This window comes from Leptopilina heterotoma, unplaced genomic scaffold, assembly GCF_015476425.1.
Source record: "Leptopilina heterotoma isolate Lh14 unplaced genomic scaffold, ASM1547642v1 Lhet_206, whole genome shotgun sequence".
Classification (NCBI taxonomy): Eukaryota; Metazoa; Arthropoda; class Insecta; order Hymenoptera; family Figitidae; genus Leptopilina; species Leptopilina heterotoma.
In genome coordinates this window covers 583,661-610,963 of record NW_025110922.1, presented here as the reverse complement: position 1 = coordinate 610,963, position 27,303 = coordinate 583,661, and the positions used below count along the sequence as shown (strand labels likewise).

The 27,303-nt window shown below is 23.1% G+C and overlaps 1 protein-coding gene and 1 non-coding gene across 5 annotated transcripts in view; one reads left to right on the top strand and one right to left on the bottom strand.

Annotated features, from left to right (window-relative positions):
- LOC122501236 (diacylglycerol kinase eta) overlaps positions 1 to 23,719 on the top strand; it is a 96,439-nt gene extending 72,720 nt beyond the window's left edge. Inside the window, exons 3-23 of one of the 4 annotated variants that reach the window (XM_043610556.1) lie at positions 2,066 to 2,267; positions 2,392 to 2,528; positions 4,606 to 4,697; positions 4,775 to 4,905; positions 6,311 to 6,503; positions 6,658 to 6,760; positions 7,248 to 7,250; positions 7,633 to 7,955; positions 9,792 to 10,109; positions 10,383 to 10,477; positions 10,574 to 10,787; positions 10,999 to 11,387; positions 13,685 to 14,299; positions 14,911 to 15,138; positions 16,823 to 16,925; positions 17,165 to 17,434; positions 17,565 to 17,859; positions 18,172 to 18,489; positions 20,758 to 20,853; positions 21,028 to 21,159; positions 23,303 to 23,719. In XM_043610556.1, coding sequence (XP_043466491.1) covers positions 2,066 to 2,267; positions 2,392 to 2,528; positions 4,606 to 4,697; positions 4,775 to 4,905; positions 6,311 to 6,503; positions 6,658 to 6,760; positions 7,248 to 7,250; positions 7,633 to 7,955; positions 9,792 to 10,109; positions 10,383 to 10,477; positions 10,574 to 10,787; positions 10,999 to 11,387; positions 13,685 to 14,299; positions 14,911 to 15,138; positions 16,823 to 16,925; positions 17,165 to 17,434; positions 17,565 to 17,859; positions 18,172 to 18,489; positions 20,758 to 20,853; positions 21,028 to 21,159; positions 23,303 to 23,596 — 4,551 coding nt within the window. In that variant the 3' untranslated portion in view covers positions 23,597 to 23,719. Of the gene's footprint in view, positions 1 to 2,065; positions 2,268 to 2,391; positions 2,529 to 4,605; positions 4,698 to 4,774; positions 4,906 to 6,310; positions 6,504 to 6,657; positions 6,761 to 7,247; positions 7,251 to 7,632; positions 7,956 to 9,791; positions 10,110 to 10,382; positions 10,478 to 10,573; positions 10,788 to 10,998; positions 11,388 to 13,675; positions 14,300 to 14,910; positions 15,139 to 16,822; positions 16,926 to 17,164; positions 17,435 to 17,564; positions 17,860 to 18,171; positions 18,490 to 20,757; positions 20,854 to 21,027; positions 21,160 to 23,302 lie in introns of all 4 variants that reach the window. The other 3 variants (XM_043610554.1, XM_043610557.1, XM_043610555.1) reach the window with 3 other exon arrangements.
- Trnat-cgu lies at positions 1,069 to 1,140 on the bottom strand. The gene has a single exon. It is a non-coding gene; the product is annotated as a tRNA-Thr (tRNA).
- Positions 23,720 to 27,303: the final 3,584 nt, after the last annotated feature.

Sequence of the window (27,303 nt, the reverse complement as noted above, 5' to 3'; positions counted from 1 at the left end):
TTGTCAATAATTCAGTTATTTGCAATAAATAATAACTTTTTATACTGAGATTCAATTATTTTCATAAATATTAAAACTTATCATAGAATTTCAATTATTTTTAATACAATTTTAATTGAATTCATCAAAAAATGTAATTGAAATTTTTTTTTTAAATTCGTCGAAAAATTCAATTATTTAAAAATTTGTTGATAAAATTTTTTCTGAGGATTTAATTTTGATAAACATTCATTTATTCAATAAATTATTACATTTTTTTAAAATAATTGAATTTTTAATTGAAAATTAATTGGATTTTTGCTAAAATTTTTTGAAAATAATAACATTTTTCGAGGAATTTATTTAAAATTTTATTAAAAAATAATTGAAATCCTATGAGAAATTTTATTTTTTATAAAAATAATTGAATTCTTACAACGAATTTTATTTTACATTTTTTAAATAATTTTCGAATAATTTTACAATAAAAAAAATTCGTAATAGGTATTTAAAAAAATTCGTAAATTTAATGCAACAGTTTTTTTAGTTATGTAAATAAATTGCAACAAAGCTTATTATTAGACTCTAATTATAATAGAAATGTTAAAATAATATTAAATTTATTAAATTTATATAAGGAAACAATTTTAATAAGTTTCCATAATTAGTTATTTTATTCTTAGAAATATTCTTTGAATTGCGCCTGCAAATTGGCTACTTGTCATACTTCAAAGAATTTATATTCACTAATATGTTTAAATACTGCAACCTGCTTTACATCAATGTAAGACTAAGTTCCAAACTGAATTTCTTAATTACTTCTTTTCTATGTTAATTAAAATTTTAATTAAATCCGATACTTCTTTGATAATTAGAAATATCAAATAATTAAGGAAAATTATATAGAAAATAATTCCGATCAATAATTCAGGCCGTCAATAATTTCCTACAGTAATTTTTAGACTTGAATAAAATTCATTCTTTCTATACTTATTCAACTACTGTTTATTAATTTATTTATTTATTTATTTATAAAGTCCAATGAACGGATTTTTATCCCTTCTTTCATGTGGGGGAAAAAAAAAAACTTGCCTCCTGTGAGGTTTGAACTCACGACCCCTGGTTTACGAGACCAGTGCTCTACCACTGAGCTAAAGAGGCGTGTTGCAGGTCTAACCCAAAGTATCAGAGTAGCTTTATCAGAATATTTTCTCTCGTTAATTACTTAAAATTATTTTATTTATTACCCTTTTCCATTAAAATAACAAAATAAATTTATAATTTCCTGTTTGGAAAATTATTTACCACTAGGGAAATTTTTCTATGAAAAGCTTTCTTTTTTCTGGAAAAATAAATTTCAATCAAAGTCAATCAACTTGCCGAACTTGTTTAATTATTTTCAATTTTCAGTAAAGAGAAAAAAAAAGATTTTACTCTATAATTTGTTACCTTTTTGAAAATTTAGACTGTCCCAGTCATTGCCACCTGGCAGATACCTGCAGGAACTAAATTTTGTGTAAAAATGATTCTTTTCAGAATTCTTTTTATTTTGTAAAAAGTTAAATATTTTTTTAATATAAATGTCGAATAAATGAAATAATAATACCTGTGATCAGATGCCTTTGCTCAAATGCCTCCTAAACAGGAAAGAATTCGCTCCAGATTTAAGGTATTATATTTGTTGTGTCAGGATCAAAACATAACCTCTATTTTAGGTTATTCTTTATAAACATAAATTATTTACTTTCGACTTTATTCTTTAAATTTTTCTTTTTATTGATCGGGAAAATTACTTCCTTCGGCTATTGTCTACACAAACAAAAAGACTATTGTTTAACAAAATGTCAAAAATGTTTGTTAACCGAAGGACAGAAGTATTGTTTTGTTTTGAAAGAGTTGCTTGACAATTAAAAGTAAATTATTTTTGTAGATTATTTAATTATTGAAGTTATGCAAATCTAAGTAAGTTCCGGTGTTAATTACAATTTCCGGGTGTTTTTAATTTTAATTTACAAACTGAATATTGTTTGGTTTATAATTTTGTTTGGAAAAATGGGTTTATAATGAGAAATTGATGTTTTTTTAGGTGATAACTCCTTTTCGGTCTTTGGTACTTTGTGGTGAAAACAGACAAGATATGGAGGATTGGATTGGAGCATTAAAAACAGCATCAGAATCTCGACCATCTGATGCAGGAACAGCAGAACTTTTAGGAGGAAATCATCAATGGTATGCAACAAGTCATGCTAGACCGACTTACTGCAACGTTTGCCGAGATGCTCTCATGGGTAATTGCTATTTTTCTTATAGATAAATTTTGTTATAATTATTAAACATTTCAAGTATTAAATATATTTTTTATGTTTCTATTTTATAACTATAATAATTAAATATTTTTATTATTATTTTTAGGAGTTACCTCACATGGTTTAAGTTGTGAAATATGTAAATATAAAGTACACAAAAGATGTAGCGCTAAGGCAATAAACAATTGCAAATGGACCACATTAGCATCAATCGGAAAGGATATTATCGAAGACAAAGATGGGGTATGATTATTTTAATAATCATTGGAACTTTTCAAATATTAATACTTTAAAAACCCAACACTTTTCTACATCATTTTCACTACAAATAATTCTAGTCAACAACAAAAATACATCTTTTAATAATTATATTAATACTTAAATTTATTTAAATTTCTTTTTTGTATTTTTAATAGTTTATTATTTAAACAATTAAATTTACAGGCTTGCCACAGGTCAGGGAATTCAGGAAAAAGTCAGAGAAAGTAGAATTGGACAGGAAAATTAGGGAAAAGACAAGAATTTTTATTAAAAGTACTGGAAAAAATTAAATTTTTAGAATTCATAAGAAAATACTGAATTTTTGTAACTTTTTTGTTTGCTTTATAAACTTTAAAATTACCATGAATTCTAATTCAAAAGCTTCAATTTCGTCTATTTCTGACAATAATTTCTTTTTAAATAACTTAATTTTTGAAGAACTAGCATAAAATTATTGTTTATTAATTACTTAGTGAATAATTTCACTTCAATATTTCAAAATTAAATGAATTTTAAAAGAGTTGCGTTTACAATTTTCATAAATAGATGAAATTCAAAAAAGGTTTCAATTTGAAATTTTATAAAGCTTCAATTTTGAATGAATTTAATTAGAAGTTTTTTGTAAAAAATTTAATAATTCAAATTCCTCTGAAATTGGTTAAATTTTTTAATATATATTTAATTAATTATTAAAAATAATGGATTTATGGAAGAATTTTAGTTAAAAACACTAAAAAAAATTGTCATAATCTCAATTATCTTTAAAAATAATAAAATTCTTCTCCGAAATTCAATTATTTTCAAAAATTTTAATGAAATTCTTGGTAAAATTTCAAATATTTTCAAAACTTTCCTCAATTTAATGATTTTCAATATCTACTATTTCAATAACATTTTTTAAAGGAATTTAATTCCTATTTAAAAAATATTTTAATGATATTCTACGCAAATATTTAATTATTTTCAAGAATAGTTAAAATTTCACGGGAATTCTATTATTTAAAATTTTTTTTATAAATTTATTCGCAATAATTTAATTATTTTCATAAATAATAATAAAATTCTTTTTAGGAATTTAGTTTTTTTTTCAAAAATATTTAAACTCATCGCAGAATTTCAGTTATTTCTAATAATTTTAATTAAATTCCTCGAAAAATGTAATTATTCTTAAAAATTATTAAAAAATTTTGTTAATAAAATTCTTTATGAGAATTCAATTTTAAATAACATTTAATTATTCAATAAATTATATATTTTTGTATTTAAATAATTCAATTCTCGTAAAATTTTCTGATAAATATTGATTTAAAAATTAATTTTAGTTAAAAACACTAAAAAAAAATGAATTTTGGAGAAAAGTTACAAATGATTTCAAAAATTCAATTATTTTCAAAAGAAATCAAATTTTTCGCAGAAATTCAATGATTTGAAAATCATTGAAGAATTTTAAAGATATTGAAATATCTAATTTTCCAAAAGAATTCAATTATTTATAAAGAATTTTGATAAAATTGTACGCAAACATTTATTACTTTCATAAATAATAAGAATTTCACAGGAATTAAATTATTTACCAATTTTTTATAACTTTCTTTGCAATAATTCGATTATTTTTATAAATAATAAAATGTAATTGATTTCCACAAGAATCTTTGATAAAAATTCTAGAAAATAATAATTGAATTGAAATGATGAAAATTATGTTGAAGAAGTTACGGTAACAATATTCTTATAATAATAAAATAATGACTTTACTACTCGATTATATTTAATTATTATAAAACATGAAGATTTAATAATATTTAATAATATATTAATATAATTTAATTTAATATCTTCTTGTTTTTTAATAAATATTCTTACAAGTTATTGAATTTGAAAAGGTATTCTTTAGGGTCAGGGAGAAAGTCAAAATTTTGTCTGAAAATCAGAGAAAAGTCTGGGAAAATCAAATTTAAATTTTTGTGGCAATCCTGTAATAGTATTACAATTAAATTCATAATATTACACAACTAAACTTAATATCAATATTTTTTACACCATATTATGATTTTTACAGAATATTTCAATGCCTCATCAGTGGATGGAAGGAAACTTGCCGGTATCATCAAAATGTTCTATTTGCGACAAAACCTGTGGCTCTGTTTTAAGGTGAATTTTCCACTCAAAAAAAAGTTACTTGGCGAAAAGAAGAAAAAGGAAAATATTAATTTTGTTTCGATTTTTAGACTGCAAGACTGGAGATGTTTATGGTGTAGAGCCACTGTTCACACAGCATGTAGACCTGCTATGAGCGATAGATGCCCCCTAGGACCAGGAAGACTTAGTGTCGTGCCTCCCACAGCATTGCATAGTATAGGTAACAATTAAACAAGAAAGGTGTTAGTAAGAAACATTGAAAGGCTATTTTGATTACAAGATCTTAAGACTTTTGTTTTTTTCTTTTTTTTTAAAAAAAAGAATAGTACAAGTATTTTTTATAAAAGAGCAATTCCACGTGAACTGATCTAATCTAAACTGATTTTTTAATAAGCTAAAAACATTTTTATTTTACTGAAAAAAAGATTATTAAACTTTTGAATAATTTTAGTTACAAATTCTAGAAAATAATTAAATTCAAAAGGTTTGAAATAGAAATTTTAATTCCTGTGGAAAAATGAAAAAGTATTTTAATATTAAGTTTCTTAACTTTTTTAATAATTTTACTTTTTTTAAATATTTCCAATTTTAAAATGAATGTATTGAAAATCATCGAATTGTTACAAAGAATTTTATCAAAAAATTTGATAATAATAGAATTTCTTCGATGAATTTTATTGAAATGTTCAAAAGAATTTTACTTTTTATGAAGATAATTGAATTTCTAGGAAGAATTTTATTAAAATTCTTGAAAATAATTGAAATCATCCAAAGAATTTCATTATTAATGTTAATAATTGAAATCTTCAAAAGAATTTTACTTTTTATGAAGATAATTGAATTTTTCGGAATAATTTTATAAATTTTTTTGAAAATAATGAAAATCCTTTGAAAAATTTTATTATTTATGAAAAGAATTGAAATATTGCAGAGATTTTTATTAAAATTTTTGAAAAATATTATAATTATTTCGAAGAAAATTTAAATTCTTTGAAGGAATTTAATTAGGATTCTATTAAAAATAATTGAATTTTTGCGAAGAATTTCTTTAAATTTTTGAAAATAATTGAATTTCAGTTATAAAAAACTTTATTATCTGTGATAATAATTGAATTCTAAAGAAGAATTTTATTAAATTTTTCTTTAAAAAATTGTATTTTTTCGAAAAATGTTACTATTTGTAAAAATAATTGAATTCTTACGAAGAATGTTATTATTTCTGAAAATAATTTGATTCTTGCGAAGAAATTTATTAAAATTTTGGAAATTAATAAACAAGAATAATGAATTAGTTAATAATTGAATTTTTTAAAATTTGAATCTGAAATTATTCAAAAATTCATATTTGAAAATAAAAAATTTTGTAATTTGCATAATAATAATAAATTGAATATCAATTGAATTTATTTCATTATTACGAATGTTAATTACGAATGTTAATAAAATTATTGAAGTTCTGAATAATCACCAAAGTGACTTTTTTACGCCGTAAAAAACACGTTTCGCGTGGAATTGCTCAAAAGTCAAATTCTTCCTAAAATTAAAATTATATTTTATAAGAACAAAAAATAATTATACAAAAATCAATCCTATTTTCCTCGTTCAGTTATTTCGAATTTAAATAGAAGATATGTTTACCTTCGAAACAGGTAGCGACGAAGCCTGGGAAGCAGTGCGGCCAATTGGTTGCAGTCCCCTTTTAGTATTTGTTAACAGCAAATCCGGTGACAATCAAGGAATTAAATTTCTCAGAAGATTCAAGCAGATACTAAATCCAGCGCAAGTTTTCGATCTCATTAAAGGTGGTCCCGGACCTGGGTAATTACCACAAACTTTATAAAATTTTAATTCATTTCATTCATAAAGAATTTTGAAATTTGCGGGGATTATTACTTTCCTCTTCGGAGAAAAAGGGATTATTTGCGTTTTATAAAAAATATTTTACTCATTTATTAATTATATATAAAAACAGGCTGCGACTCTTTCGACATTTCGACCCATTCCGGATTCTCGTATGCAGTGGAGATGGGTCAGTTGGTTGGGTTCTTTCGGAGATTGATCGGTTAGGAATGCACGTGAGTAATCGCAGGAATTCAAATCAAATGTTTCTTGCTTCACACATTTGGCCTGCGATAATTCTTCTTCTTCTTCACTTTTTATTTTTCCTTTCGAAAAGTTTTTTAATATTTTTCAAATTCGAACACTAACAACACTTTTGCAATATTGTTTCGTATAGTTTCTTCTTTTCTCCTTTTTTATTTATCTTTCTCTTGTTTTCGTTTCTCTTTATTTGATGAATGACCTTCTGTATTCTAATCACGATGAGATTTTTTAATGGAAGTTTCAGTACAAGTTTTCAGTTTACAACTGACAAATTTTCTGTTGTGATTTAACATTTTTTTTTTTTATTTTGATTGCACCATATTTTCCTTTTGCGTTTTTTCAAATTGTCGAATTTTCTACAGCATGGCGTGTCTCTCTTTTTCTTTTATTGCAGGTGCAATCATCGACTGAGCTTTGCACCTATTTAGTTGCGCTAAAGTTATCTAACTTTCTTTCTAGGCGGTAAGTCATCAAAGAATGTGGCACAATTTAATTTTGTCTTCTGAAAAATTGTTTCTTTCTTTTGCCTGAGAGTTTGAAAAATGCAGGAAAGTATTTTTTTTTGTTTCGTGAAAAAGAATGGCGCACTGAGTTTTCTTTTTTTCTTATCAATTTATTGAGAAAAGCTGTTGCTTTCTTTCTTAGCGATTAAATGTGTACTTGTGAACGATTCTTATAATTGAGAACTAATTTTTAATATTGAAAATAATTAATTAATTTTTTTAAACTTGAAAATAATTAATTAATTTTTCTAATCTTGAAAATAATTAATTAATTTTTATATTTTTGAAAATAATTAATTAATTTTTATAATCTTGAAAATAATTGAGAAATTATTTTACAGAAACAATGTCAAGTTGGAGTACTACCACTGGGAACGGGGAATGATTTGGCAAGAGTTTTAGGATGGGGAGCGTCTTGTGATGATGATACACACTTGCCACAACTTTTGGAGAAATATGAGAAAGCCAGTACGAAAATGTTGGATCGCTGGAGTGTGATGACATTCGAAAGAAGCATATCATTACCCTGTCGTAAATTATCAATGAATCAACCTGATTTGCCTTTGAGTACTGCGTTAGTACAAGAATATGAGGATAGTGTTCTTTCACATATAACGAATATTCTGCAATCAAATCAAGAAAGTTTTATTATATCCAACGCCAAGTGAGTAAATTATCATTCAATTATTATTAAAAAATTACAAAACAGCACTTATTTACTAAAACCTAGAATTTATTACTATTTTTTTAAATTTACTACTAATTGGATAATTTTTTTTAGTTCTGTGTCACTAAAAGCTCTTTTTTTGGAATTTGCACTTCTTTCAACCCGCATCTCTTTTGAAAAATAATTTCTCCTTTTATTCTATTAGAATAAAAAATATAACCGAATTTCAGTTCAAATTTAGAAAATAATTGAATATTAGAGGAGTTATAGTAGAAATTTTTAGAAATAATTAAATTTGAAAAGATTTTTAAATTTGAATCTTTACAACTCGAATAAAATTGTTTAAAAGAATTTAATTTTCTATGAATAATTTTAATAAAATTTAATAGTAAAATTATTAATTACATATAATTATTAACAAAATCACTATTCAAAAAATTAAAGTAATTCTTTAAAAGAATTCAATTACTTTTAAAAATTGTTATAAATTTCCTTGACAAGATTCAATTATTTTTGAGAATTGTAATAAAATCTAAGAATTTAATTATTTTCTAAAAATTTTAATAAAATGCAGTGATTAAATGTTTAATTTTAATTATTAAAAAACACGATTACTTTTAAAATGTAAAAGAAATTCTTCATAAAATTCAATTGCTTTCAAAATTTTCATTTAAAATTAATAAAAAACTGCATTATTTTAAAAAAATTCCAAGAAATTCTTCAAAAAAATTAAATTATTTTCAAAAATTAATTAGAAATTATTCGGAAAAAATTGATTTATTTTCAATACAATTTTAATCAAATTTCTGGAAAGAATTCAAATATTATTGAGAGTTTTAAAAAAACTGCGATCTGAATAAAACGATAATGAATATGAAAATTACAAACTTCCTTATTTTTAAACATCAACATCAATTTTTAAATAGTTTCAGATTCAAAATTTTAAAAAATTCTATTATTAATTAATTAGATATTATTATTATTTTCTAACATTTTAATAAAATTTTCTTCAAAAAATTCAATTTTTTTCATAAATAATTGAATTTTTATTTAAATTTTTTTAATACAATTTTAATAAAATTTATCGCATGAATTCAATTATTTTCAAAACAATTTTAATAAAATTTATTGCATGAATTCAATTATTTTAAGAAATTTTATACTTAAACTCATTGCAAAAATTCAATTATTTTCATATTCCTAAAGTTCTGAACTTTATAATGATATGAACGAAATTTATTTCCTTCTTCTTAAAATTAAATTTTTATTACAATAATTTTTTGGTCACTTAAGAAAAATATTATTATGAAGTTTCTAAATCTTAAATTTTATATTGTAAATTACAGTCACAATTTTTAGAAATAATTAAATTTTAAAAGGTTCTATTTTGAAATTATTAAAAATTGAAAAATTAAACAATTGTAATTAAACTTTTTTTGAAGATATTTGAATTCTTGAAAGTAATTTTAAAAAATTGAAACTATTGGAAATTTTGTCAAATTTTATAATTTTAAAAAATTTCAAATTATGAAATAAATTTTATATTATGTATAAAGAATTTTATTTCTTTACTATTAAAAAGTTCTTTTAAATATAATTTTATTTTTGGAGAATTCCAACTTAAAATTTGGAAAATAATTGAATTTTTCAAAAATTTATAATCGAAGTAATTAGCAGAATAAGAGAAGATGTTAATATTCTTTCTGGAAATCAGGGAAATACTTTTTGCTATTGTTTTTTTTTTTTATTAATTAACTTAAACTTTTTTATTAATTAACTTTTAAAGTGCGAAGCTCGAAAAATTCTTAAATGAAATCTTCCTTTTTTTTACAGAATTTTGTGCGAGACAGTAAAAGATTTTACGGCGCGAGTCATCGACATCAGTTACAATTCTGGGGACCAACAACTTGCAGAAAAGTGTGATATTGTTCAGCAAAAATTGAATTCATTGATAAAAATCTTAGAAACCGATGACAGTGATTTTCAGGACAATGAAGACGACAGGGAATTTAATAATTTTAGATCTGAAAACATTCCATCTCTAGATCACCAAGAAAAGGGTGTTTTAGAAAAACCCGAGAAGGATATTACTAATTTGAAACGGGTCCGTAAAAGAAAGGATTTCATGGATAAGGATGCTTTATTGTCCAGGTATTTTTCGAATATTTAATATCATTTCGATTTTATTATTCAATATTTTTAAAATTTTATTCAATTATCTTTATCTTTATTCAATTTTCTTTAATTTCATTCAATTTTATTCAATTTTCTTCTATTTTCTTTAATTTTATTCAATTTTATTCAATTATCTTTATTTTTATTCTATTTTCTTTAATTTTATTCTATTTTCTTTAATTTTATTCAATTTTCTTTATTTTTATTCAATTTTCTTCAATTTTCTATAATTGCGTTTATCTTTTGAAGGTCAGACAGTTTGAAGAGAGCGATTCGAAGTTTTGCAGAACTTACAGAACTTTACAATGAAGAACAATCTCTAAAGCGAAATTCAATATGTTATGGTAATAATTAACTTTTTGAAACAAATTATTCCCTAAATTAAATAAATTTCAAAGTCATTTTAGGATTAATGACAAATTTTGACCTTTTTGTTCCAGATAAAAAAGTGAATTTGGATCTTCCTCTTGTGGCAACCTTACATTCTATAAGTAGTACAGAATCTTCTTTGTGTTCAAGTCCAACTCCCAATGTTGCCTCTCTCAGTCCAATGCCAGATTTGAGAAGAGATTCTCAAGCCGACGAAATGCTTACATTACCCGCACCTGATGGTTTCGCTGACAGTAGGAGAAACAGTTCCAATATGCCTCAAGTGTAAGGAAAAATTTTCCGTCTTATAAAAAGAATTATAATTCTTTGAAACGATTCATTTATTTTCAAATATTTCAAATTTTGAGAAAATTTTTAGAATTCTTTATGTTCAGGGGAAAAGTCAAAATTGTATCTAAAAATTAGGAAACTGAATTAAATTTTTGTGTCAATTCTGAAGTAAAAAAATAAAAAATATTTTTTGTTTTGATTGCAGAGCTTTTAGTTTTGAAGTTCCAATGGTTGAGAGAGCATTAATAGAATTGAAACAAGCTCAAAATAAAATATTGACAAATGGAGAGCAAGCCGGGGATGATTATCAAATTGAGACCGAATCTGATATTCAAGTGACTGTAACGCCAACGACTCTAGACACAAGTTCTCCGACGGACGACACAACCATTCAGGACGCAATGATCTCACCTGATTCGGAAACTGCTTTTTCTAAAAATGCATCCCTCGAAAATATGCACAGAGTTCAAAGTGACGTTAAAATTGGACCAACAAAAGGGAGTTGTAGTAACAGTATTATCAGTCTCGACAGCACAGTTTCCGATACTCTCGATTCGAAAAGTATAAATGTCAAAAACAGTGAGAGTGAAATTGGTAAGAATTAATATTAATGTTTAACATTCTGTATATTTTTTACCCTCTTCTGCTTTCTCTTTCCCTTTCCAGGCTTCGCACCCATCTACTAAAACCTACTATTTACTATTTTTTTAAGTTATGCTACTATTTGGATACTTTTTTAGATTTCAGCCACTAAAAGCTACCATTTCAGTTTTTTTTTTTGAAAATTTACTAATCAAATCCTTTAAAACGATTCAATTATTTAAAAAAAAAATATTCGAAATTCAATTATTTTCAATATTTAGTATTTTTATCAAATTTTGCAAAAGAATTCAATTATTTAAAAAAATTGACAAAATTCATACAAAATTCAATTATTTTCATAAAGAATAAAATTTCCACAGGAAATTATCAATTATTTAACAAAATTCTTATACAATTCTTCACAATAATTCAATTATGTACTTTCACTAATATTTACATTTTGCATGGAAATTCAATTATTTTAAAAAATTTTTCATAAAATTCTAAGCAAAAATTCAATTATTTTCATGAATAATAAAACTCATCGAAAAATTTTCATTATTTTGAATACTATTTTAAATTAACTAATCGAAAAATTCAATTATTTTCACAAATAAAGTTTTCCACAAGCATTCAATTATTTAAAATAAAATTTTTATAATAATATTTATTATATTTTGAAAAAGTCAATTATTTAACAAAATTTTAATAAAATTTTTCGCAATAATTCAATTACATTCACTAACAATAACATTTTTCATAGAAATTCAATTTTTTAAAAAATTTGTTGATAAAATTCTAAGCAAGAATTCAATTATTTAAAATAAAATTTTTATAATATTTATTATATTTCGAAAATATTAATTATTTAAAACAATGTTTACAAAATTCTTATGAAGAATTGAATTATTTACAAAAATAACAAAATTTTTCATAGAAATTCAATTCTTTTTAAACATTTCAAATTAAATTTTTCGCATAATAATTCAATTATTTTGGAAAATTTTAATAAAATTCTTAGCAACTATTTAATTATTTTCATAAATAATAAAATTCATTGCAGGATTTCAATTATTTTTAATACAATTTTACAGGAATTGCTCAAAAAATGTAATTATTCTTAAAAATTTAATTTCAATTTTTCAAAAAAATCAATTATTTAAAGAAACGTTTTTGAGAATTCTTTGGAAGGATTTAATTATTTACAAAAGTCAAAAATATTAGAATTTTTCACAGGAATTCAATTATGTTCAAATATTTTAATAAAGTTGTTCGAAAGAAATCAATTATTTTCAATACAATTCTAATTAAATTATTTTAGAACAATTAAATAATTGTTCTTTTAGATTTTAATAAAATTCTTCCCAAGAATTCAATTATTTACAAAAATAATTCTTCGAAAGAATTGAATTGTGTCAATAAATAACAAAATTATTCCCGAAAATTAAATTATTTTAAGGCATTTTAATAAAATTCTTTGCAAAATTCAATTATTTTCAAAAATTAACAATATTTATGACAAGAATTCAATTATTTCTAAAAGTAATAAATTTCTTCTTGGAAATTCAATTATTTTAAAAAATTGTAATAAAATCGTTCGCAAAAATTAAATTATTTTCATAAATAATAAAATGCTTTTTAGAAATTCAATTAGTTTCAAAAAAAAATTTAATAAAATACCACACAGACATTTAATTATTGTCAGAAATTTTAATAGAATTCTTTATAAAATTTAATTATTTTTAAAAACTTTTCGCAATTCAATGATTTTCAATATCTACTATTTTCCATAACATTTCCAAACAGAATTCAATTATTTAAAAAAATTTTTGAAAAAATCTTCGTAAGAATTCAATTCTTTTTATTAATAATAAAAATTTCTCAGGAATTCAATTATTTAAATTAGAATTTGCATAAAATTTGTCGAAAGAAATTAATTATTTAAAAATTTTTATTAAATTCTTCGCAAGAATTAAATTATTTTTATAAATATTTAAATTCTTTCACGAATAATAAAATTCGTTGCAGGAATTCAGTTTATTAGCAGGATAAGAAAAAAGTAAATATTTTTGATGAAAATTAGGAAAAAGGCAGGAAAATAAAATGTAGAATGGAATTTTTGTGTTTTGTAAACTGTCTAAAACGAGTTTGTTTAGTCGTCAAATTTAATTTTTCGATGACTACTTTTTTACTACTTTTTTTTAGTTTGAAAGCTACTTTTTGCTACTTTTTTAAAATTAATTATCGAGTGCGAAGTCTGCCCTTTCCTCTTTTTGGATAATTTCTCTAACAATTTTCAGGTCATATAGACAGCGATATTTTAGACTCAACAAAACAATCGGACAGTCCCGAAATTGGACACATTGACTCGGCGGAAAATTCTGAAATCTATGAGAGTCAGTCGGAGAGTATGATTGATGATTTGAGTTCATTGGGACAGGATTTAATAAGTACAATGTTGGGCGAGAAATATGATTCTGTGCGTGAATGCTTGGAATCGGAGAATGTTGAGAAGCCAAGAAAATATTGTAGTCTCGCACAATTTGCCGAGGGCAGTGACATTGCGAGGAGATCGTTTAAGAGACCACCGAGAAATATTAAAATTGAAAATCAAGAATTGTTGTTCGCAGCAAAGAATCATGAATTCTCGTCGAATATGTTGAAAATCAATAGCAATGAACATGAGAAAAGTGAAAAACATTCGCAGGGCGGTGAGAAAATTACAAATTTATTAAGTCCCGTTTGTTGTTTCACTGTCTCGTCGGATCAGAATGCAAGAAAGGAGTCGCAGCAGATTTTCCCGCCAACAATCAGTGTTATTGTCGATCCACCAAGTCCGTCGGCATCGATTGGTAGTCGTCATGAGAAGGAGAATAAATTGAATTCAAAATTGAGACGATTGAGTGGAGAGAGTATGGAAAAATGTAAGTATTTTAATGGTTAACTAAATTTTCACTATTTTCAACTTTTAAAAATTTTAAATTACGAATGAAGATTACCACCTGTTTCATCTATTTTGTTAAGTTTCATCCACTTCATCTACTTTCTAAATTTTTCAACGTCAGTGAAAAATTCTTCACGTTACGAAGTTTACAACGTTTATGATCAACTATTGAAAGCGAAAACAATATTTTCCACGTAAAAAGCAACACAATTTTATTCAAATTTTAATTTCTAATCGTAATCAAAAATCTAAATTAAATTCTAATCGTAATCGATCTCAAATTCACGACGTTAAAGTCAACAAGGTTGAAGAACAAAAATAAATATTCATTAAGTTTTTACTCAAAGGTAACATAAAAATATTGTCACATAATATGGGAAAATTTTTTTAAATTCTACAAATTCTGAGGAAAATATGAAAATTCTGTCTGGAAATCAGGAAAAAATCAAATTTGGCTTTAAACCTGTTGATTTTTACTTATAAGATTTATGTATTTTATGAATTTTTGGTTTAAATAAATTTTTCTGTCATTACAAATATTTTTTTAATTCGTTTCTTTTTGAATAAAAAATATTTTTTTTTCATTTTCAGTGAACGTTGAGTTACCGGAATATGGATGTTCGCCGCAAGCAACGAGACGAATAAGTAGCGGTAGTTTATTGAAACCAAACGAAGTAGTTTCGTTGGCAGCATCGGCTGCAAGACTTGGCGGATCGAGTTTAAGCCTTCGACACGAAAGAGCAAAATCTGTCGACAAAACGGAGGAAGTTAAAAAACTGCCAATTATTAATCCTCTAGTGCGATTGCCAATGTGGCCGAGTAAGTAAAGTACATTTTGAAATTTTAAAGTCCAAAATATAATTTATTGAAAAAAGAGCAAAATTATTATTAATTAAAATAATTTAAAAATATAAAAACGAGAATGATTCGTGGCCTTTGGTCCGTACGCACCAAAGGCTACGAATCATTCTCATTTTTATATTTTTAAATCATGGTCTTAAATTTCAGTTCAAAATTAGAAAATAATTAAATTAAAGAAAGAATTTTTTTTCAACTTTTTATAATAATTTATTGTTTTTGTTAATAATTATAATTAAATATTTGACTACTGAAATTTATTAAAATTGTACTTTTATAATTATTGTTTCCTCGAAAAATGAAATTATTCTTAAAAATCTTATTAAAATTTGTTGAAAGAATTCATTTATTAAAAAATTTGTTAATAAAATTCTTTATGAGAATAAATTATTTATTTTTGTATTTTAATAATTGTAAAGTTCTTAAATTATTTGAAAACTATTTTGATAAAATTCTTCGCAAACATTCAATTATTTTCATAAATACTAAAATTTTCACAGCAATTCAATTATTTAAAATACAATTTTTTAAATATTTCATGAAAGAATACAATTTTTTTTTAAATTTTCAATAAAATTTCACGAAAGAATTCAATTTTTTTCTTAATTCATTATTAAAATTTTCATAAGAATTCAATTATTTTCTAAAAGATTTAATAAAATTCAATAATTTAATTGTTTTATTTAAATTATTAAGAAACACGATTATTTCAAAAACTTGAAAGAAATTGTTTATAAAATTCAATTAATGTAAAAATTTTCAATTAAAATTATTAAAGAAACGCCATTATTTATAATAAATTGAAAGAGATTCTTCAAAAGAAACTAATTAGGATTTTCAAAAATTTTTATAAAACTGTTCGCAAGAATTCAATGATTTCCATAAATAATAAAATTCTTTAAAGAATTTCAATTATTTTCAATAAAATTTCACGAAAGAATTCAATTTTTTTTTATTTCGTTATAAAATTCTTCATAAGAATTAAATTATTTTTTTAAATAGTATAATTTTTGCAAAAATTCAATTATTTTCTAAAATTTTAATAAATTCTTCTAAGCAATTCAATTTTTAAAATTTTTTATTAAAATTATTTTAGAAAATTGTAATAAAATTCTAAAAAGATATTAATTATTTTCTAAAAGATTTAATAAAATTCAATAATTTAATTGTTTTATTTAAATTATTAAGAAACACGATTATTTCAAAAACTTGAAAGAAATTGTTTATAAAATTCAATTAAGGTAAAAATTTTCAATTAAAATTATTAAATAAACTATATTATTTAAAATAAATTGAAAAAAATTTAATTAGGATTTTTAAATAATAAAAAAACAATGTAATAAAAATTCTTTGAAGAATTTCAATTATTTTCAAATTTTTTGATAAAATTATTTGCAAGAATTTAATTATTTTTATAAATAATAAAATTCTTCGAAGAATTTCAAGTATTCTAAAATTTTTTGATAAAATTCTTTTATCAAGAGTTCAATAATTTTCAATATATTCATTTTCAAATTGAAAATATTTAAAAATAAAATTTATTTTAAAAGTTAGGAAACAAAAGAGCAAACACTAATTTTCAAACTGCAAACAGATTACCGGGATACTACGATTATTAATATAGATAATTTTTTTAATTTTGTAGATGTCAGCGGAGGTGCTGGTTTAATAAGTCAAGCTTTACTTGCGAATGCCGACGCTCTTTGTGCAGCTGTTTCGCCATTAATGGATCCAGATGAGACTCTCATGTACGTTCCTTTTTATTTCAATTTATAAAGTTTCGCCCTAAATTTCAAAGATTATTTAAATACTATTTAACTATTTAATTATGTTGTAAATCTTAACAAACAAGTATTCTTAATATTATTTTATTAATAGTTTATATGAATATTTTATTAACATTTTTTATTAATATTTTATTAATAGTTTTTATTACTAGTTTTTATTAATATATTATTAACAGTTTTTAATAATATTTTATTAATAGGGAAGGATATTTCGAACGATGTGTGATGAATAATTATTTCGGCATTGGAATTGACGCGAAGATAAGTCTCGATTTTCATCATAAACGAGAGGAACATCCAGAAAAATGTCGATCACGCGCAAAAAATTACATGTGGTATGGAGTTTTAGGCTCAAAGCAATGGCTGCAAAAAACGTACAAAAATTTAGATCAAAGAGTTCAACTGGAATGTGATGGTCAAAGAATACCTTTGCCTTCCTTGCAAGGAATTGTCGTCTTAAATATTCCAAGGTAACGAAAAAGAATTTTCTTTCAAAAGGAAAAAAAGCATTTTATTCATTTTATTTTGTGAACAGAAAACTTTTTTCTTGAAACAAAAAAAAATTGTTTTGGTTAAGAATTTTTCTTTTTGATTTTAAAGTTTCATGGGTGGCACAAACTTCTGGGGCGGAACGAAGGAAGGAGATATATTCTTAGCGCCCTCGTTCGATGATCGAATTTTAGAAGTTGTCGCTGTATTCGGTTCCGTTCAGATGGCTGCTTCTAGGTTAATTAATTTGCAACATCATCGAATTGCACAGTGTCACAGCGTTCAAATTAATATATTGGGAGATGAGGGAGTTCCTATTCAGGTTGACGGAGAGGCGTGGATCCAGCCTCCCGGAATTATAAGGATTATTCACAAAAATCGAATGCAAATGCTCTTCAGAAATCGGGTAAACTTCACTATTTTGTTTCTTTAATTCTTTATCTAAATTATTTTATTTAATTTATTTTTATTTATTTTTTAAATATTATTAAAATTTAAATTTAAAGAGAGGGATTAAATTAAGTTTTATCAGAGAATTAAAATTCAAAGAGAAAGACAAGATTAAATTTTAACAAAGAGAATGAGAAGATTAAATTTAAACAGAACTACAATTTAGAGAGTTTAGATTAAATTTAAACAGAGAACTATAATTTAAAGAGATTAGATTAAATTTTAACAGAATTAGAATTATATTAAGTTGTGTACTTTGTTTGTTTAGGCTCTCGAAACTTCACTCCGAGCGTGGGAGGAGAAACAACAAAAAGTATCAGCAGTCTCGCAATCGTCGTCGACATTAAGCAGCACTTCTCAATCACAGTCGCGAACTCATTTGCAAATAGACGGGAAACAATTGTTACTTACTGACGAGGAGATGAGCATTTTACTTGGTTTCATCGAAGTTGTCACGACTTTAGTTAAATGGGTGAAGTTACTCATTATTTCGCATCCGAGTCTTGAACCCGAGCTTTATCAAATTGCTGCGAGGACTGCGGTTGCCCTCGAAAAAGTTCATCCCGATGGAAAAATTTTGCAAGGAGTGAGTAAATTTTAAAAGAGTTTCAAAATTAAATATTCTCAAAGTTCCGAAAGTTTATAAATGAAATATATTTATTTAATTTTCAAATTCAAATCTTTGGATATTACGACTTTTTCGAATTATTGATTAACTAGCAAATGTTACGCGCGGAACGTCATGTTCAATTTATTATTATTATTAATTATTATGCAAATTACAAAATTTTTTATTTTCAAATATAAATTTTTGAATAATTTCATAAATGAAAATTTAAAAAATCCACTTATTAAGTACATAATTAATTATTATTGTTTATATTTTCAAAAATTTTAATATAATTCTTCGGAAGAATTCCATTATTTTCATAAATAATAACATTCTTCGGAAAAATTCAGTTATTTTTATAAATAATAAAATTTTTTTCAAAAATTCAATTATTTTCAAATAAAATTTTTCTAAATCCTTCGATACAATTAAATTATTTTTCAAAATAGTAAATTCTTTGCAAAAATTCAATTATTTTCGAATACAATTTTTCTAAATCCTTCGACACAATTAAATTATTTTTTTAAAATAGAAAATTCTTTGCAAAAATTCAATTATTTTCAATAAAATTTCACAAAAGAATTCAATTTTTTTCTTAATTCTTTATAAAATTTTCTAAAAGAATTCAGTTTTCTAAAATTTTAATAAAATTCTTCCTAACAATTCAATTATTTTTAATACAATCTTAATAAAATTTCTCCAAAGAATTTAAATTTTCTTCGAAATAATTATATTATTTTTCAAAAATTTTAATAAAAATCCTTGCAAGATTTCAATTATTTTCATAAATAATAAAATTTTTCAAAGAATTTTTATTATTTTTAAAAATTTTCATAACATTCTTCCGAAAAATTCAATTATCTTCATAAATAGTAAAATTCTTTTGAAGATTTCAATTATTTACGTTAAAAATAAAATTCTTTGGAAATTCAACTATCTTCATAAAAAATAAAATTCTTTTGAAGATTTCAATTATTTTCTTAAGTAATAAAATTCTTCGGAGGATTTCAATTATTTTTAAAAATTTGAAACAAATTCTTGTCAGGAATTCAATTTTTTTCAGAAATAATTGAATTCTTTTTAGAATTTCAATTTATTATTTTCAAAAATTTGAAACAAATTCTTTACAGAATTTCAATTATTTGAAAATTCAAAAATTTCAAACAAATTCTTGTCGGGATTTCAATTTTTTTCATAAATAATTGAATTCTTTTTAGAATTTCAATTTATTATTTTCAAAAATTTGAAACAAATTCTTTACAGAATTTCAATTATTTGAAAATTCAAAAATTTCAAACAAATTCTTGTCGGGATTTCAATTTTTTCATAAATAATTGAATTCTTTTTAGAATTTAAATTTATTATTTTTTAAAAATTTGAAACAAATTCTTTACAGAATTTCAATTATTTTCATAAATTTGAAACAAATTCTTGTCAAGAAATCATTTCGAAATAAAATTCATCGCAAAAATGAAATGTTTTGAAAGAATTCAGTTATTGTCAAAACCTTTAATAGTATCTATTTTTTGAAAGAATTTAATTATTTTCTATATATTTTAATTAAATTTCTCGAATAAATTAAATTATTTTAGAAAATTGTAATAAAATTCTAAGAAGAATTTAATTATTTTCTAAAAATTTTAATGGAATTCACTAACTAAATGTTTAATTATTTCAATTATTAAGAAACACGATTATTCTAAAAACTTGGAAGAAATTGTTTATAAAATTCAATTACTTTCAGAATTTTCAATTAAAATTATTAAAAAAAACCATTATTTAAAAAAAAATTCTTCAAAAGAATTTAATTAGGATTTTTTAAATTTTAATAAAATTTTTTGCGAGAATACGATTATTTTTATAAATTATAAAATTCTTCGAAAAAATTCAATTATTCTCAAATTTTTTGACAAAATTATTTGCAAGAATTCAATGATTTTTAATGCATTAATTTTAAAATTGTAAATATTTGAAAAGAAAAATTATTAAAAAAGTTAGGAAACAAAAAAGCAAACAACTAAGTTCAAACTGCGAACAGATTACCGGATTACAACGATTATTAATATAGAAGATTACATTACGTTTTTAATTTTTATTTTAGTAAGTAAATTTTTTAATTATTTACGATAAAAAAATATTTGAACGTTCCGAATTTTTGGAGCATAGAATAAATTCTAATAATAAATAAATAAATTAATAAATTTGATAAGTTTAAATTTTAACGAGATAATATTCTGTTTCTAGGTGAATTTACGACCCGTTGTCACGGACTTGGTTTCCACTGCCAGACAATTGTACGAAGAATCTTGTGAATTGTTGAGGGATAAAGCGCACAATTTAGTAAGAATTTCTTACAATTATTTGAAAACATTTACATTATTTACATATTACAACATTATATAAAATTCTTCACACTATTTAAATCTCATTTCATTCTTTTTTCATTATTTTGTATTAGACAAACAATCATTTTTCTTTGTCAGTAAAATATTTTTCCGTTTTGTCACTTTACAGAAATTAAGAGAAGATCTTGAAAATAAATTATCCCTTTCCCTTGCCACAATGGAGCAAGAATTACGAAAATGCATATTTGACGAAGGCGGAACTTGTCTCGTGTACCTACAGCACTTACCACCTGAAGATCAGGTAAAAAACGTTAAATTAAATTTTAAATCAAACACGTTCTCGATTATTCCCATTCGTTTACACATTTTTCTACTTTTAAAATCCTTTTTTTAATTCTATTTCCTTTACAAAGCAAAACTTTAAAAATACTTTTTTTTAAATTTTATTTCCTTTCCAAGCATTTTTTACTTTAAAAATACTTTTTTTAAATTTTATTTCCTTTCCAAGCATTTTCTATTTTAAAAATACTTTTTTAAAATTTTATTTCCTTTCCAAGCATTTACTACTTTGAAAATCCTTTTTTTTTTATTTTATTTCCTTTACAAAAGCAAATTTTGTCTTTAACATAATTATCGACATTTCAGAATTGCGTTTCTTCGTAAAAAAAAATAAAGAAACCTAAGGTGTGTGAATTAAGAAAAAAATATTAACTTCCCGCTTTAAATAATTTGCTCCCCTTTCGTTATAGTTATGTAAATAATTAACAGTCGGTGTTATTTCCATAATTGCATGGAAGTTCAAGTTGGTTCACTAGCCATTCCAAATAGGCTGAAAATTAAGTAATGTAAACAATGATCGTATTATGTAATTATTACCAAAGTCAATAATTTTTTGAAAGAATTATATTGATGCATACTGTACAAATTCCCCGCTAAAAAGTTGTCAGAAGTGAAATGTACCTAATTGTATATTGAAAAAATTGTCTTACAATTTTTTTTAAGCGTCCCGCAGGAAATAGATTAGTTTTCGGTCTCAGACGATTTTTTTTATAAATTTTGAATTTTAAGTGTGCAGGGCTCGAACTAGGTCCGTAAATTGCTTGAAGTCCGTAAAAGTAAGTTTTTAAAAAAAAAAGTCCGTAATTTGATTGAGAACAGACGAAAAGTTCGTAAATTGTACGATATAATTTGGAAAATTTACAAATGATTTCATAAATTCAAATATTTTCAAAAGTAATAAAATTCTTCGCAGAAATTCAACCATCTTTAGAAATAATTAAATAATTCTCCAAAATTCAATTATTTTCAAAAATTTTAATAAAATTCTTGGCAAAGTTTCAATTATTTTCAAAAATTTTCCAAAATAATTCCAATTATTTAAAAAAATTTAATAAAATTCTACTTAATTATTTTCATAAAATACTAAAAATTTCACAGGAATTCAATTATTTGCAAATTTTTTTTTATAAATTTCTTCGCAATCATTCAATTATTTTCATAATTAATAAAATTCTTTTTAGAATTTTCAATTATTTTCATAAATAATACAATTCTTTTTAGGAATTTTAATTACTTTCATAAATAATAAAATTCTCTTTAGGAATTTCAATTATTATTTTCATAAATAATAAAATTCTTTTTAGGAATTTCAATTATTTTCATAAATAATAAAATTCTTTATAGGAATTTTAATTATTTTCATAAATAATAAAACTCATTGCAGAATTTCTATTATTTGAAATACAAATAAAATTTTTGTAAATAATAATTGAATTGATAATGATTTTACTAATCAGTTATCTTTATAATTGTGACGCGTTCCCAAGAAAGGTACCTAAGAAGGAAAAAATTTGAAGTTATGTTTTAAATTTTTTGAGTAAAAATACAGATTATTAATTAAAAATTGTTGGTTTTCAAGTTTTCATTATATTCAAAATATTCAATTAATATTGGTTTAAAATTCAAATAATTAAAAATGAACTTTTAATCAAGATAAATCTAACTCGAACCCAACCTATAATTCGTTTTCTTCTTAGGTACCTTTCTTCATGTTTTATAGTTATTAAGTTATGAAAAATTTAATTTATAGTTTTAATTAAAATGTTCTCTTATTTGACTCAGACTGGTTATATTTTATTCAGTAATAATTGGTCCGTATTTTTTTATTTTTGGTCCGTAAAATCCGTATTTACTATTTTTAAATACTTTCACTGATTCGAGCCTTGAGTTTGTTAAGTCTGAAGAAAACAATTAAATTCAAAATTTTATACTGAAAAATCGACTGGAATCGAAAATTAATTTCCTTCGGGGTCCATTTGTTTAAAATTGTTTAATTTGTTTGAAATTTTTTTGATTTAGTTAAAATTTTGTAAACTGTTTAAAATTGTTTAAAATTGTCTAATATTAATCGGAATTTTCTTTTTTCCCGCATTATTTGCATTCAGCAGAGCGACAAAAAGAATCGACATCGAGGACTGTTTTGGCTGAAATTCAGACGATCAGTGGGACATGCAGGCAATCATCCGGCGAGAGATCAAGTGACACATTGGGGAGTGCAGGAGGTTTGCTGTTGGCTGGAGAATCTTCAACTTGGAGAGTATGTCGATAATTTTGTTTCGCACGATATTCGTGGACGGGAATTATTATCGTTGGCCAGAAGAGATTTGAAGGAGTTAGGAATTACAAAGGTCGGTCACGTGAAGCGTATTTTACAAGCAATTAACGATCTTAATAGCTAATCTTGCCAGGCAATCGTGGATGAAAATTGGTGATCAGATCAAATTTCGATTAAGCCGGTAGAAAAGTAATTTTTGCTCTCGAAAATAATTTTTTCAATCACTATTATCTTTCACTGTCGACTGTGTTCTTTATTTATGATTTTTTTTAATTCTATTTTTAATTTAATTTAATTCTATTTTTTATTTTTTTTTATTCTTATTTTTATTTAATTTCTATTTTTATTTCTATTTTTATTTCAATTTTTGCTTTTTATTTTTATTTCTATTTTTATTTTTATTTTTATTTTTATTTTTATTTTTATTTTTATTTTTATTTTTATTTTTATTTTTATTTTTATTTTTATTTTTATTTTAATTTCTATTTTAATTTCTATTTTTATTTTTGTTTCTATTTTCATTTCTATTTTTTCAACAATTCGTCCTGTTGATATTTCTATTATTTTCTCCTAGAGTATAGTCAATTTTTTTTTATGAATCAAAATATTTTTTCGATGGTTAATTAATTAAGGTAGTAGAAAAATACGGAATTAATTAATCATCACGCACGATAAATAGGATATTGTTATTTAAAATACTCGTCATTTATTGACGTCAAAAAAAAAAGAATGAAATGAATCCAATCATAGTTGATTGCGATACTAAGAAGTAAGTATTTATTATACTAAATATCGAGGTAAATGAAAACCACCTAGTTTTGTTAAGGCACGTAAAATGTTTACTTTAAGGAAATACGTACAGTATTTCCTCCTAGTAGTTACCGTGCCAAAACTCTAGTCTCTTTAATCAAAAAGATAAAAATACATGTACGTGTATTTTTCACGAACGTTTTATTAAATATTTTTTTTTTTCTCAAATCAAAGGTATTGTTGATTGGAATAATACCGCTGCTTTGCACAAAATAGTGAACGAGATTTAAACGCTTTTTCTACCACAAAACAAGGAAAGAAATTTTGAAATTCTAGTAGAGAAAAAATTCTTTTTTTCCAATTTTTTTATCGTAGTGAATTTTAGACATTTTAAAAATAATTATTGAATGCAAAGCCTGATTTTCGAATTTTCAAATTTATTTTGTAGATAAAGAATTAATTTAGGAAATAATTATTAAAAGAGGAAAAATTTCCCCTTGATTTGTGGAATTATTAAAGCAAAACTCGTTCAATCGCTACGCATAAATTTTATGTGAATGAGATAGTTTTATATTATTATAGAGAAAACTTATTAATCGTAAGCTTCTTTTCAAACTCTTATAGATATAGAAACTATCTCAATAATTAATTATGTAGAAAATACGACCTTAATTTCGAATTCTCTCAGTGAATTTATAAACTTCTTTATATTGACGTAGAAATACTGAAGAGATTTAAACTTCTTACTCCATTTTATTGTAAATATATTGTTCCTTGCCAACGCTCGTCTGAAATATCATTATTTTTCGAAGACTTATTTCATTTTATTTAATTTCATGTCATATTAATTCATTTAATATCAATTCTTGACATATTAATTCATGTCCTATTAATTCTTGTCATATTAATTCTTGTCACTAAAATTAATTCGAAAAACAATGATATTTCAATAAAAAAAAAAATTGACGAGCAGGACAGTTGTTATAGGTGTTAAGATCTTTTTTACAAGTCTGTAATAAAATTAAGTTCCTTTGTTAGATAATTGTAATTAATATATATAAAATTAAGCGTTTGACTGTGTGGTGCCTCTAATACAATTTTCGGTAACGATCTTATGCGCCTTTCTGTAAGTCTGTAAACTCTAAACTACTCAATCTTGTTACCAATATTCTCTCGACAGTCAAGTAGATTTATACACTTGGGAAATTTGCGCACAGTGAAATGTGCTTTCGATGTGATAATGAGTTTACTCTATTTACAGTTTTCTTTTTACAAAGTGAAAAAAAAAATAAGATTTCTGTATTAAAAAATGTTTCTCGTTTCGAAAATTCAAAAATATGAGAAACATTTTTTTCTTCTTCTTGAAAATTGATATATATATCTACTTTACCTTTATGACAGTTCGGAAGTTTTAGTAAAGACTGATTGTAGACTCTTAATTAGCAAAATTCTATTATTTAAACTTGAAAGTTGAATTTTATTATTTTAGAAAAAAACATTGAGTTCAACTCAAAAGTATACGCAACTTATGAGAATCTATTTTCAATAATTGTAATTTGATGTTTCTGTAAATAATGTATGTTGCTATTCTTTAATCGAACTCTTTGTTCGAATTTCGATTCTTTAAACATTTGTTGATATTCTTTAAATTGAAGTCTGTGAAAATTTGTCGATATTCTTTAAATTGAACTCTGTGAAAATTTATTGATTATTCTTTAAATCGAACTCTTTGTGAAAATTTATTGATGATTGTGTAAAAAAAAATAGTTTGCGATTTAAAATATGCAAAAATGAAAAATAAGTAATTATTTTAATAGCACATCGAATAATATTCAGAGTAGGTACTTTGATAAAAAAATACTCAATAAATGAAAAAGAAATCTCGTTAACTCAGCGTAAACTATATTCTCGAAGTAAATCAAAATTCGCTCACTTCTACTTTAGAATAAAGCGTAATTTTTATATTATAAAAAAAACCCTAAAAGTATATTCTAAACTGAGCTTAAAAAATTCAAATTCAAAATCTTTTTCTTTTATTTATTTTAATTTTTCGAAATAAATTTCGTTGTTTTTCTAATTTGTCAAAAATTCAAATTAATTATACTTTTTTCCGTTGAAATGTATTTTTTTTGTTTATTTCTCATTATGATGAAAAAAATAATAAAAAATTATAAGATAAATAATAGTAATAATAATAATAATAATAATAATAACATTAATATAATAATTATTATATTACAATAATAATATTAATATAATTATTATTATAATAATAGTAATAATAATGATAATGATAATAGTAATAACGATAAAAGTAATAAGTAATAATAATAATAATAGTAAGATAGAAATAATTCTTTAGAAAAGTGAATTGAAAAAAATACAAAATAGTATATAAAAAAAATGGGCGAATGTGAATCGAGCGAATCTAATAAAATATTGTAAATGTTTCGAAGTTTAATTTTAGCGCACATTTCAAAAGAAAGAAGAAATCAAATTCTTCGAAAAAAAATAATCTGCCTTACTCAAGTTTATAAGAATTGTTTTTTCACAGTTCTATTCACTTTTAACTTCTATAACACATTGTAAAATATTCTATCGGAAATAAGTGTAGTAAATGAATCTCGGTGAAATTTTCCATCGGAAATTTTGTCTTTTATGTTATAATTCAATAAATTAATTATATGAAATATAATTAATATTTATATTCGTATTTATAATTTAAATTTATATTCAATAATTAATATTCAGAATTACAATTAACAAATAAAAAGTTAGCTAAAATTATATTAAGAGCTAAATTTTTAATTTTTTAATATTATTAATTAATTTATTAATATAAATTAAATTAATATTTAAATAAACATCATTTGAACACAAAATTTGTGTTTATATGACACTTTTTCCAATTCTTCAAAAAATGAATAATCTCTTCTTGAAAATTAATGATTGTTTCATTAATTACATTAGGAAAGAATGTTTAAAGAGTAAAAAATGAAAAAGAAAAAGAAAAATGAACATTACATTTTTTTAAGAAGTAGAAAACGATTGTTTCACCGCAATTCATTTAAGTCTGAACAT